The following is a 14,164-nucleotide window of genomic DNA, read 5'->3' as shown; positions in this document are numbered from 1 at the left end:
GAAAATAATCATAAACCATTTTTTCTTAGTAACTACTTATATTTTGCATTCATAATTATATAAAGATATTTATGTAGCAGCTAGGTACTAATAATGCTAATAAATATGTAAGCAATAGTAATAAATTATTAATAGTGTCATAGTAATAGTGTGAATAGTAGTAAATTGACATAATTTGGTTTGTTAATGAGCATTAAAACAAAAAGTGGATGCTGGCCCCCAAATTATTCTCTGTCCATTCTAAAGGAGTTCAGCACTTGGCTTATTATCTTCCTTTCTTCCTCAACTCCTGCCCTTATAATAGAGGATTTTAATATCCACATTGATGCTCCCTCAAATGCCCTAACCTACCAATTCTTAGTTTCTTTTAGCCCCATGACCTACTTCTTTAAACTACCACACACATAAAGATGATGGTACACTAGACCTCGCTATTACCTACAGTTGTTCCACACCTCCAATTAGAAACTCTGTTTTTACCCTATCTGACCATAACCTACTCTCCCCAGTGCCTCATCCTTCCTAAATCTATTCTTCATCTTCACCAAGACCAACAGTGACTCAGCCTTTCAGTATTTTCATGGGTCATTATTCCCTATTCTGCCTTCACTTTTCTTCCCCTCCACCTTCAATCTGATAACTGTCCTCTGCTCTTAATGTACCTTGCTCCCTTATTGACTTGCTGTAGCTGTTGCTAAACCTTAGCCCTGGATTATTCCCACAGTCTCCTCCCCTCCTACTCACAAGCTGCTGAACCCTGCTGCAGAAAATCTCCATAACTTTGTGATAACTGTATGCGATATAAATTCGTGTTATCCAGTCTCAGCTGAGCCTTCACTGCAGCAAGGCAGGCCTTTTATTTCTCCCTAATAGATTCTTTATTTCAGTTTCCCCAGAAGCTATTGCAGTTGTCTCTTCCATCCACAAGCCTTTCTTGCATCTCCTTTGCTCCTCTTTCTCAAATGAGAATATTGTCTTTTACTTGACTGCAAAGTTTGAGGCCATTCAATGTGAATTCACTTTCTTCCCCTTCTTTTTTCATATTTAAAAAAAACCCTGTTATCTCCCTCTTTTTCTTCTTTGACAAAGAATTGGCCCTTCTCCTTGTCAAGGCTATCTATCCTCTTTATATCTACCCCTATTTTTATAAATAAATATTTCATTAAATATTTCTCATTATGTATAAAAAATTAACATTTAAAAAAATTTTGAGTTCCAAATTCTCTTCCTCCCATCCCTCCTCCACTGGCAAGCAATTTGATATCACTTATACATGTGAAATCATGTAAAACATTTCCATATTGGCCATGTTGCAAAAGCAAACATGCAAAAAGACCAAGAAAAATAAAGTTAAAAAAAAAAGGTATGCTTCAATCTGTACTTAGAGTTCATCAGTTCTCACTCCACGGGTAGATAGCCTTTTTCATCCTGAGTCCTTTGGAATTGTGTTAGATTATTGTCTTGATCAAGTAGCTAAGTTTTTCATAGCTGATGATCATTATAATATTGCTGTTACTGTGTATGATGTTCTCTAGGTTCTGCTTACTTTGTAGCAGTTCATATAAGTCTTCCCAGGTTTTTTGAAAGCATCCTGCATGTTATTTCTTATTAGTGTTCCATCACAATCATATACCACAACTTGTTCAGCCATTCCCCGACTAATGGGCATCTTCCCAATTTCCAATTCTTTGCTACCACAAAAAGAACAGCTATAAATATTTTTGTACAAATGTGTCCTTTTCCCATTTCTTTGATCTCTTTGGGATACAGACCTAGTACTGGTGTTGGTGAGTCAAAGGATATGCAATTTTGTAACCCATTGGTCATAGTTCCAAATTGTAACTATTGATAGCTTTGAATTTTTTGAAAATTGCCTGTTCATATTCTCTGACCATTTATCAATTGGGGAATGGCTCTAATTTTTTTTTAATAAATTTGGCTTAATTCCTTATATATTTGAGAAATTAGGCCTTTCACAGAAAAACTTGCTGTAAACATTTTTTCCTACTTTCCTGCTTTTCCTTCTAGCTTTGGCTGCATTATTTTTGTTTGTGCAAAAATTTTCTCATTTCATGTAATCAAAATTATCCATTTTACTTCTCATGATCCTCTCTATCTCTTATTTGGTCATAAAGTCTTTCCTTATCCATAGATATGACAGGTACATTTTTCCATGCTCCCCTAATTTACTTTTATATCACCTTTTATGTCTAAATTACATACCCATTTTGACCTCATCTTGGTGTATGGTTTGAGATGTTAGTCTATGCTAGTTTCTGCATTTTCCCAGAAGTTTTTGTCAGATGATCAGTTCTTACCCCCAAAGCTTGGATCTATCAAATACTAGATGTCTGTGATCATTTAGTACTGTATATTGTTTGTATGATCTATTCCACTGATCCACCAGTCTGTTTCTTAGCCAGTACTAGGTTATTTTCATTATTATTGTTTTGTAATATAGTTTGAAATCTGTTACAGCTAGGCTGTGCCTTCCTTCTCATTTTTTTTTCATTGATTCCCTTGATATTCTTGCCTTCTTGTTCTTCCAGATGAATTTTGTTATTTTTTTTAGCTCTATAAAATAATTCTTTAGTAGTTTAATCGATATGGTCCTTTTACATCTATATTCAAAAGTATCACCTCTTTTCTTCTTCAGCAGATTGTATCCTCAGCCATTACCCGCCTATCAAATCCTCAACCTCCCCTAATCAACTGGTTTCTTCCTTACAGCCTTCATACATGCTTGTCTTCTCCATCCTTAAAGAAACCTTCAGGGGCAGCTAGTGGCACAGTGGATAGAGCACCAGCCCTGGATTCAGAAAGACCTGCGTTCAAATCCGGCCTCAGATACATAACACTTACTAGCTGTGTGACCCTGGACAAGTCATTTAACCCCATTACCTAACCAAAAAACTCTTTATTAGATGCTACCATCCCCAGAAGCCATCTTCCTGGACCTCTCTTCCCTTTCTCAGCCAATCTCATTCAAAAAGCTGTCTAAACACTTTCTACCTCCATTTTTTTTTCTTATTTATTCCTCTTCCACACTTTGCAGTCTAACTTCTGATATCATCATACAACTAAAACTGCTGTCTTCAAAGTTACCAGTGATCTCTTAATTGCCAAATCTCTTGAGTCTCTTCTCAGACGTAATCATTCTGGTGCTTTTAATGCAATCACCCTCTCCTCTTGGGTGTTCTTTGGTCTTGGAATTTTTGTTGATACTACCCTCTTCTGGTTCTCCTGCCTATCTTACTGAGGCAGCCTTTTTGAAGTCTCCTTTCCTGGCTCATTGTCCATATCATGTCCCCTAACTGGAGATTTTCCCAGATTTCTGTTCTAGACCCTATTCTTTTCTCCTCTCCATTCTCTTTCCTGGTAGAGTCATCAGCTTGCGTAAGTTTAAGCTATCATCTTTATACAAAGATGACTCTAACTGCTTTGCATAAAATAAGTACTTAGTAAATGCTTTATCATTCATGTGTCTCAGATTGATATGTCCAGTCCATCTCTCCACTGAGCTTCTAAATCACTAATTATCTTTTGGATATTTCAAACTGGATGTCCTGGAGACATCTTAAGCTAAAAATGTCTAAAATTGAACTTATTATTTTTCTCCCTAAACCTTCCCTTTCACACTTTCCTATTTTTGTCCCACATTCTACCATCCTTCTAGTTTCCCAGGTTCATAATCATTTCTCTCAACCCACACATCAAATCAGTTGCCAAGACTTGCCATTTCTCCTTCACACCATTTCTCATATCCAACTCCCTTATCTATACTTATAAAGCTTAGTTTTACCTGCTACCTTAGTTCAGGTCCTCTTCATGTCATAACCTAGATGATTACAAGTGCCTAATTGATCTTCTTACCTCTAGGATAAAAAACAAACTCTTGTTTTTAGTTTTTAGAGCTCTATACAACCTGTCCCTAACCTGTCTTTCCACCCTTATTTAACATCACTTCTCCTCCTAAACTCTGATCTTGCCAAACTGGCCTTCTCTCTATTCCTTACCAACAGCATTCCATCTTCCTGTACATCTCTAGTGTCTGGAATGTACTTTCTCTTTCCTTACTTGTACCTTATCAAGTCCTTCTCCTTCACCCTATAAAGCCCTCTCTCTCCCAGAGATGTGCTCAAGTACCATATTCTGCATAAAAACTTTCCCTATCCTCCACCTTCCCAAATGCTAGTACACATTTATTAACATATTCATGCTGTACATATATTTTATGTGTCCTTATCTCCCCCATTAAAATGTAGGTTCCTTGTAAGTAGGACTGTGTGCATTTTCTATACTTTAATAAAGCCTGGCACATGTCTGGAATATAGTAGGACTTCAATAAATGCTTATTGGGTGATTGATTTAATTAAAAGCAGTAAGTAGTAACAGATAAAATGAAACATGGGTGATTACTTTAATGTACTCTAAGTGTTTTCTATCAGGTTTTACAAAATAATGCAAAGTACCAGGTAGTACCAAAAAAGCTCACCATAGGCAAACGCCTAGCACAATGCCTGCACCCAGCATTGCCTGGTGGAGTTCATCGAAAAGCACTTGAAACATATGAGATTATCTTCAAAATCATTGGACCTAAGCGCCTTGCCAAAGATCTTTTTCTTTACAGGTAAGTGTCATTTTAGTGTTTATGTAAATTGTGTGATTATGCCTCCATGTAAACATTTTGTAAAATAAAATTTTTTTTATTCAATTCACTATTTTATACTTCTTTAAAAAAACTTGTTTTATACTCTTAAAACTAATAAGGAAGCTGATTGCCTTAATAATGACAGTTTTCGGCTCTTAATATTACAATCTTTGTGTATCTCATTTATACCATTCAGAGACTTTTTTTAAAAAGTCTCTTATGTTTGGACATGGAGGTGCATGCCTATAATTCCAGCCACTGGAAAGGCTGACGCTGGAAGATCTCTTGAACTTGGGAGCTCTGGGCTGTAGTAGACCATGCCAGTTAGGTGTTTGTCATTAATATCTTTTGCTCATAGGAGCAAGAAGTACAGGGAGGACCTGGTTGCCAAAGGAAGGGTAAACCAACCTAAGTTGGAAACAGAGCAGGTCAAAGCTTCTTTGCCTGTGACTACTGGCATAGGACCTATGAGTAGTCCCTACTCTTCCAACAAGGGAGAGATGCGGGGACACTGTCTTTAAAAAATTAAATCTGTTATTTATTATGTTTCTTTCTTCCATCTTCATTGTTTTATAGAATCACAAATGTGAGCCTTGGTGACTCAGTGGGGTAGTCATGTCTTTTGTAGTAATAGAGAAGTTTGGAAAAGGAGAGAGTGTAGGAAGGAGAGATATTAAGTTCTGTTTTGGACATGTTGAGTCAGTGGGACATCCATTTTGAGATGTCTAAGACGAATTTGGTAATATGAAACTGGAGCTCAGCAAAGAGGATTGGATTAGGTATGTAGATCTGGGAATCATCTGCATTGAGATGATAATTGAGCCCATAGAAACTGATGAAATCACCAAGCAAGATAGTATGGAGAAAGAAGAGAAGAGGGTCTAGGACAGAACCATTGTAGATACCCAGGGTTAATAATAAAGCTTTAGTTTTCAAAGTGCTTTACATATGTTATCTCATTTGATTACCCACAACCCTCTGATACAGGTGCTATCACTATCCCCATTTTTTAGAAAAAGAAACTGAATCTAAGTTTTGTGACTTGCCCAATGCCACATAGCAAAGGCAGTATTTGAACTCAAATCTTTCTGACTCCACATCTACTCGAACTACTGCTTTACCTAGCTGCTTTTAGGGGACATGATTTGAATAAAGATCCTGCCAAAAAGGCTGTGAAGGAGTGCTTACACAAGTAGGAGGGAACCAGGTAAGAAACTAGAGAGGAAAGAGTATTCAGGAGAAGAGTGATTGACAGATTGCAGAGGTCAAAAAGGATAAGCCATTAAATTAGATTTTGCAAGTGAGAGATCTGACTGCATTTATGGCTCCTTCTGTTTCTTTTACTGAGATTGGGTTATTCAAAATCTATTTCTTGTTCTGTTAATCAGATTTTAAATTTTATACATATATATTCATTCACTTAATTTAAATTGTCAGTTTTGTTGTCATATAATTTAGCAAAATGATTTCTAATAATTTCCTGGAATTTTTTCTTTTGTAGTGATTTCTCCTTTGTCACTTATGATATCAGCATATTGATTTTCTTTTCTTTTCTTCTAAGTAGGTTAGTTAATGATTTATTTTATTAATTTTTCTCGATAATCAGCTCTTAGTTTTATTTATCAATTCAGTGAGAGTTTTATGCTTTCAGGTTTGTGCATCTCTTGATATTCAGGATTTCTATTTTTTTTTGTTTAGTTGAGATTTTTTTAATTGATGAAAGTATTTAGCTATAAAAATTTCTCCTAAGTACTGTTCTGACTACATCCCACAAATTTTTATATATTCTTCCATTGTCATTTTCTTTGTTTCTTGATGCTTTTTCATTTTGTTTGGGTTTTTTTTGGTGAGGCAGTTGGGGTTAAGTGATTTGCCCAGGGTTAGTCATGCAGCTATTGAGTATCATGTGTTTGAGGCAGTATTTGAACTCAGGTCCTCCTGACTCCAGGGCTGGTGCTCTATGGACTGCACCATCTAACTGCCTCCATTTTCTTTGTTTAAATTGTCTATTGTTTATGCAGTTTGTTCTTGACTCACCAGTTCTTTAGGATTGGATTATTTAATGTTCATTTAAGTTTTAATCCTTTCTTTAAAAGCCCTTTATTGATTATAATGTTTATTGCATTGTGGTCAGTAAAAAAATCTGTTTAATATTTTTTCTGCTTTTGTTTATGAGATTTTTCTTGTCCTAGCATATGGCCAATGTTCTAAAGGTGCCATGCACAGATAAGAGTGAAAAATATGTGTGTTCTTTCTATTTCCAGTCAGTATTTGAACTGTCACTAACCTTTCTGAACTTATTTTGAGTCTCTTAATTTCTTTTTTTATATTTTTGTTATATTTGTCAAAGTCTGAGATAGCTGTTATAGCTTGGGTGGCATAGTAGATAAACATAGTAGGAAGGCCCAAGTTCAAATGTGACCTCAGGCACATACCAACTGTGTAGCCCTGGGCAAGTCACTTAACCTCTTTCAGCCTCAGTTTCCTCATCTTTCCAGGATTGTAGCAAGGATAAAATTAGTTAATATTTATAAAGTGCCTTGTATACCTCAAAGGATTCTCGAAGAGCTTATTTTTGATATTATTTCTCCCTGTAATTTGATTAGCTTTTTCTTTAAGTATTTAGATGCTGTCATTTGATATATATTAAGTAGTAACATTATTTCATTTCAGTTTCACTGTTTCTCTTTTAGCTATTTCTGTTTTTGCTATTGCCTTGTCTGATATCTTTATGTATATAAATGTATATGTAAACATAGATGTGTATCTATATGATATCTTTATCATAATCTGATATGATTGCTGTCTCTGCTTTTTAAAATTTCATCTCTGCTTCTGCCCCTTATTTTAACTCTGTATGAATCCTTCAAGTGCAGTTTTTGTAAACAACATACTGTTAAATTCTTTCTATTCTATTTTGTTATCCTCTTCCTTCCATGGGGGGGGGGATTAATCCCATTTCTGTTTATGGTTATTATAGTTAATTGTGTATTTTAGTCTATCCTGTCCTTTATACTTTTTCATCTCTTTGACCCCATTCCCTCGCCCATGTCTTTACCAAGAAGTAGAGTGAGCCATAACATGTGCAACTGGAAGAAATATGCTTTTACTGCTCTGCTCCTCATCTCTTCTCTAACCTGATTACTGCTTCTTACACATTCTTTCCTTTTATTTTCTTCATTGTTTATATTATTCTTCTCACATCGGTTCATGCAAATCTTTCCATGTTTCTCTGAATTCTTTATATTCATCACTCATTACAATTTTTGCACAATAATTTTTCATTACATTAATATACCACATCTTTTTTTATCCATTGTTAAGTCAATGGGAACCCATTTAGTTTCCAATTCTTTACCACCATAAAAATGTACTTTTCTGTATGTTTTCTTATATGTGAGGCCTTTCTTTCTTTGAGTTTTATGCTCAGTACTGTGATCTCTGGGTATATATGTTTAGCAGTTAAGTGCAGCAGACCAGTGTTTGACAAACTTAAGAACGCCAAGAGAGGCGGAAGAGCCAAGATAGCAGAGTAAAGGCAAGGACTCACCTAAGCTCTCCCCCAAACTCTCCAAATACCTTAAAATAATGATTCTAAACAAATTCTAGAGTAGCAGAATCCACAAAAGGATGGAGTGAAACAATTTTCCAGCCCAAGGCAACTTGGAAGGTCTGTTGCAGCAGGATGAGAGAGAAGCACAGACCACACCAGTGCAGACTGGGCCCCAGCAAACCAGGAGCATGTCTTGGGGCAACTGAATCAGACAACAGTGGCGGTTTCCAGACTGTTCAGCCCACAGATGCAGAACCCACAAAAGGATGGGGTGAAATAATTTCTAGCCAAAGGCAGCTTAGAAGTTTGGCAGGAAAAGTCTGATACGCCTGGGTGAGAGTGGAGCACAGGCCATGCCAGCACAGCCCCAGTACCAGCAAAACCGAATCAGCAGTGACAGAAGCTGCTTCTGGAGCTCTCAGCCACAGATGGTAAGGGAGTTGAACAACTAATCAGAAGGAAATTTATAGGGGTATCTTTACTAGAGCTGAGGCAAGACTCTGTTGCTTTGCCCATACTCATATCTGGGTCGCAGTCCAGGGCAAGGAGGAGCGCTAGCAGGTCAGAGCTTACAGCCATAGTGAAGCAAACACTTGTCACAGTTCCAGGGCAGAAAAGAGTTCTTGTGGTCACAGACCAGAGCACAGGCCAGGAGAGGAATAAACACCTCTCTTTAGATCATACCACTTTGAAAGATCTGAAAACTTACAGGTCCGTAGAAGTATCTCTGAAAACAGCTGCACAAAACTCCTGAAGTTTGGGATAGTGTGCCCTCTACCCTGAAAGCAGAGCCCTCCTTTAACAAAAAGTTAAAAGTCAAGTAATAGACTGGGAAAATGAGCAAACAGAAAAAAAGTTTTGCTTTAGAAGGTTACTACAGTGACAAGGAAGATCAAAACACATGCTCAGAAGAAGACATCAAAGTCAAAGCTCCTACATCCAAAGCCTCCAAGAAAATAGGAATTGGTCTCAGGCCGTGGAAGAGCTCAAAAAGGATTTTTAAAATCAAGAGAGATAGAGAAAAAATTGGGAAGAGAAATGAGAGTGATGCAAGAAAATCATGAAAAAAGAGTCAACAGCTTGGTAAAGGAGACACAAAAAAATACTGAAGAAGACAATACCTTAAAAGAAAAATGGACTAGGCGAAACCTCTTTTGTATGATAGAGGTACAAAAAGCCAAGGAGGAGAATGGCTTAAAAAGCAGAATTGTCACTTCACTTCACAGTACCACTGCCCTGCAACAAAATATTTAAAGGCCTGTTACAGAGTAGTTGCAGATTTATATCGATAGAGGGATTTTCCTCATCCCTCCTATACCAATGATTTCAGCCTAGAGAAGATCAGACTTTAAGGATAAACTATCTGCTTTCAAATATTTAAAGCGCTTTCATATGGAAGAGAGATTGAAACTTGTTTTGTTTGGCCTCAGAGGGCATAACTAGGAACATCAGGTAGAAGTTATAACAAGGCAGATTTAGTCATGCCCTTAAGACATAGTTATCGGGGGGGGGGGGAGGCGGTGATCATGGGCTGTATGTGGCCTACAATACTCCCAAGTGCAGCCTGAACTAGACCAAAATGTAACTGAGGAATATTTAACAAAATAAATAAAAATATGGTACAACATGGATAATATCATTTTAAAACCAAGTCAATATATGGCTTTAAGGGATCCTTATGGACAGATTAGTGGTCCCAGTTTCTATTTGAGTTTGACCCTATCACTCTAAGGTATAATTTCCTAACAGACCTGTCCAGGAGAATGTGGAGGCAGAGGTGGGGTGGGGTAACTTAGAAGGTAGCAGATTCCCCCTCATTTAAAATATTCAGGCAAAGGCTGAGTGACCACTTGTCAGGCATATGGTAGAGGTGATTGTTTTACAAAATGGGTTGGGTTAGATATCACTGAGGTATCTCCCAACTTTGAAATTTTTTGAATCTGAACATTTTAAATTTAACCACGGCCACCTGAGTATTTCTGGCATATACCCTCCCTTCAAAGTAAATCTTTTTGTGCAGCATATAGTGGCTATTATGTGAATTCATCAAGTATCAGGGATCATTCTCTCTCCATTGATACCTTTCATGATACATCCTGCTTTCTTTTCCTCATTGCTTCTTGTCCTTATCCTTATCCTTAGATCCTCCTAAGATCCTGGAGATTTTTTGGTTCTTATAATAGAGGGATTCGTATAATAGAGGGTATTCTTTCATTCATTCTGTTATAGACTTCAAGTTGTCCCTCTATTATTGTCCATATTGGTGGAATATTAATATTTAGCAAGGTTTTTTTTGTTTTTCCTTTTTTTCCCCAACAGTTCTGGGCTTTTTCCTCTTCTTGCCAATGCTGCCATGTCTGTTAAACCAACACTGCTCAGTTTGTATGAGATTTATTACCTACCTTTGGGTAAAACATTAAAGCCTGGTCTGCAAGGATTGTTAACTGGAATTCTGCCTGGCTTGGAGGAAGGGTCAGAGTACTATGAAAGGTGAGACAATTGGAATTCATTTGGCAGGTGTTACTTGTGATGATAAATAATAAATAAACAACTTGTTAGTTGTTTTCCTGAGATCTTTTATGTTTTGGCATCAATTTAGATTATAGTGTTTACAGATGTTCCATAGAATCTGAAGTTAGAACAGACTGTTGAGATTAAATGATAATATAACAGTATATAATAAATAATAACATAGCAGTACATAATATAATTATATGCTAATATTAACCAGTACAGTTCTTTATTTTGATGGTGTGGACACAGGCCTAGGGAGTTGAAGTGACTTGCCTAAGGTCACGCAGATTGAAAATAGAGGCAGTATTTGAAACCAGGTTCTTCAACTCTAAATACAATGCTGTCTTTAATCATCAGGAAAAGTTCTATACCCTATATTTTTCCTAATAATAATTTTACTTAAAACGTTACATGAATTTAATGGGGGTAAAATGTTTTCTTATGAGGTGCTTTCAGTGGACAAAAATTATACTCACCAGAGTTCACCAGAATTGGTCATTGTGGAACCAGGCTTTCTAAAATTCCTTGCCAAGTGTTTATACCACCAAGTAATGATGTGGAGATTTGAGGTGTTTGGACTTTGATGTCATCTAGCTTATAGAAGTTTCTAACCTATTTCTGTTTCTTTTGAAGGGAATATTTTAAGTGATAATTTATTTAAACAAAAATTGGATGACAATCTACTTTTAAAAATTGCATTAAGAATTTTCTTTTAAAGAAAATAAAAACTTGCTTATTTTATTAAAGGCATTAATGGATTTGATTAAAGTGTTTATAGTAAGACAATTTAAATTTTTACTGTCCTTAATTTTCTCCCTTTGTGAAATCCTTAGATAGTGCCAGAGAATAACAGCCTTATAAATTGCTTTAAGAATAAGCACCTATTTAAGTGCTGAGCACTGCTATTCTTAAAACTTATATTAACCTAGCTTTTAATAACCTATTATATAATAATATTTTATAATAAATAATAATTATAATTATATAATAACCTTTACAATAATGCATTTTGCTTATTTGCTTACTTTTTTTGGACAGTGGTTCTACAGTAGTTGATTTTATTTAGTTTGTAAATCTGTCTCTTCGTGTCTCTTAGATGTCTTCCAGGTTTTTTAATAAGGTGCAAAATTATACATGAAAACCTGTATGTCATGACTGTAGTTGAAAGCATAATGCATGTATTGAATTAGTAGACTTCATTGCTTTGGAACCAAAGTTGTTCATGTTTTATTGTGTTATTTATTATTCTAAATAGTATCTCAATGAGGTGGTTTGTTAGGTTTGTCCCTTGTTTAACTACAAATAAATTGAGGCAATGGAAGATGATGGTTTTTGCTTGAAGTCACAAAGCAAGTGAGCCAGGAAGCTTGATCCTAAAATTGATATGATTCTGTTTTAAGTCTTAAAACTTGGCTTAAAACAAATAGAAAGCAATCAGTATTAAAATACGGTATTCAGTAAAGTGATAAAAAAAAGTTTTGTATAAATCGGCTGCTAGAATTAAAGTTACAAAGACTTGGGAAATCCCATTTCCAATACTTACCAGCTGTGTGAACAATGCCACACTTAAAAATCTGAGTATAAATTTCTTCGTCTTTAAGACAAGAATAATAATACCTGTAGTATTTACTTCACAGAGTTGTTGTAAGGATCAAATGAGTTAGTATTTGTAAAGCACTTTGCAATCCTTAAAGTGCTATATAAAGTTGGTTATTATTAGTGACAATATCAGTACAATAAATTATGTAACACAGAAGTTCAAAGAAAACATTAGAGAAACTCTTAAAATATTTTAAGCAAGCCAAGGAACATGTCTCATAGCAAGAATAGTGCTTGTTTTTCCTAAGCAGATGTGTACCATTAGTTTATCTTTTCATGGAAGAGCATTTTATTTTAATGTATTTGAAACAAAACTCTTGAATAAATCTTTTGTTTCATACTTTAGAACTAACACCTTGTTGGAGAAGGTTGCTGCTGCAGTGGACCAGTCAGCATTCTACAGTGCCCTCTGGGGTAGTCTTCTTACCAGTCCTGCTGTTCGTTTACCTGGAATCACTTATGTTCTCTCCCATTTGAACAGAAAACTTTCAATGGAGGATCAACTTTATATAATTGGCAGTGATATTGAACTAATGGTATGTATTAAAATATTTCTATTTTCACTAAAAAACTTGCATATACCACCATAGTTATTATGTTGCTGTGATTTCTTTAAAAGCTTTACAAATCTTCGTACAATTAAAAATAGTTTCATTCTTTTATTAAAAATGTTTTATCATGAACTTAATCATTCATAAACACATCATTTCAGTACATAAAGAACAATAAAGAGAATTGTATATGAAACCCTGAACTTCTATTGTATAAATTTTGTTTTGATAAAAGTGAATATTAAATGTAAGTAGTAACAAAATTTCCATTTTTTTAATCTCTTTGTTTTCTTCTGTGTTTCTTAATGTTTTACTTATTCTTTCTTTTTAAAATGTTTTTGCATCTCTGTCAGTATTTACTTATTCACATACTTCCCTCCTTCCCCTAAGAGAAAGCCTTCCCTTTTAACAAATAAGTAAAGAGAAACCAAAAAATCGACACATTGGCTATTTCTCAAAATGTATGCTTCATTCTGCACCTCTAATACATCACCTCTGCCAAGAGGTAAAAGTCATGTTTCCTTGTCGTTCTTCTTTAATCATAATTGATCACTGAGTTAATCAGATTTTGGAAGCCTTCCAAATTTGTTTTCCATTACATCATTATTATTATTATCCTGTAAATTCTCTTGAGTCTGCTCATTTTACTCTGCATCAGTTCATACATGTTTTCACAAGCTTCTCTGAATCAGTCAAGTCATCATTTTTATAGTGCAGTCATTACTTTTTTCTTTTGTGAGGCAATTGAGGTTAAGTGACTTGCCCAGAGTCACACAGCTAGTGAGTGTTATGTGTCTGAGGCCAGGTTTGAACTCAGATCCTCCTGACTCCAGGGCTGCTAGCAGCCCTTAGTCATTACTTTTTATTCACAAACTAGAACTTGTTTAGCCTTACCTGTTGTTGGGCTTCTACTTTATTTCTAGTTCTTTGCTGACACAAAAAGTACTACTATAAATATTTTGATGTATTTGGGGCTTTTGTTGTCGTTGATCTCCTTGTTTTATGTATCCAATCATGGAATTGTTGGCTCAAAGACTATAAACATTTTAGTTTTATTTGCATTATTCCAAATTGCTTTTCAAAATGTTTGGACCAGTTCACAGCTTCACTGACAGTGCATTAGTGTGGCTATCTTTTTATAACTCCTCCAGCACAGATTTTTCCTCATTTTAGTCATTCTTGCCAAGTTCTGTGTGAGGAGAAACCATAGAGCTGTTTTCCTTCCCATTTAACCACTTTTGTTCTTATCTTATACCTGAAATTTATTCAAGAAAAAGCTTTTCAATTTCACATAAT

At 35.4% G+C, this 14,164-nt stretch overlaps 1 protein-coding gene across 4 annotated transcripts in view; it reads left to right on the top strand.

Annotated features, from left to right (window-relative positions):
- Positions 1-14,164, top strand: part of DOP1A (DOP1 leucine zipper like protein A) — a 108,470-nt gene that overhangs the window by 24,010 nt on the left and 70,296 nt on the right. For all 4 annotated transcript variants that reach the window (XR_013486996.1, XM_078155268.1, XM_020969888.2 and 1 more), the window contains exons 3-5: positions 4,449-4,630; positions 10,524-10,694; positions 12,664-12,853. Coding sequence is in view for 3 of the 4 variants with exons in the window: in XM_078155268.1 (XP_078011394.1) it covers positions 4,449-4,630; positions 10,524-10,694; positions 12,664-12,853 (543 nt within the window). In the remaining variant the exon portion in view is untranslated. The remainder of the gene's footprint in view (positions 1-4,448; positions 4,631-10,523; positions 10,695-12,663; positions 12,854-14,164) is intronic.

The sequence above is a fragment of the Phascolarctos cinereus genome, unplaced genomic scaffold (genome assembly GCF_003287225.1).
Source record: "Phascolarctos cinereus isolate Bilbo 61053 unplaced genomic scaffold, phaCin_HiC Scaffold_5;HRSCAF=322, whole genome shotgun sequence".
NCBI lineage: Eukaryota > Metazoa > Chordata > Mammalia > Diprotodontia > Phascolarctidae > Phascolarctos > Phascolarctos cinereus.
The sequence above is the reverse complement of the archived record's forward strand: the minus strand, read 5'-3'. Positions and strand labels throughout refer to the sequence as shown.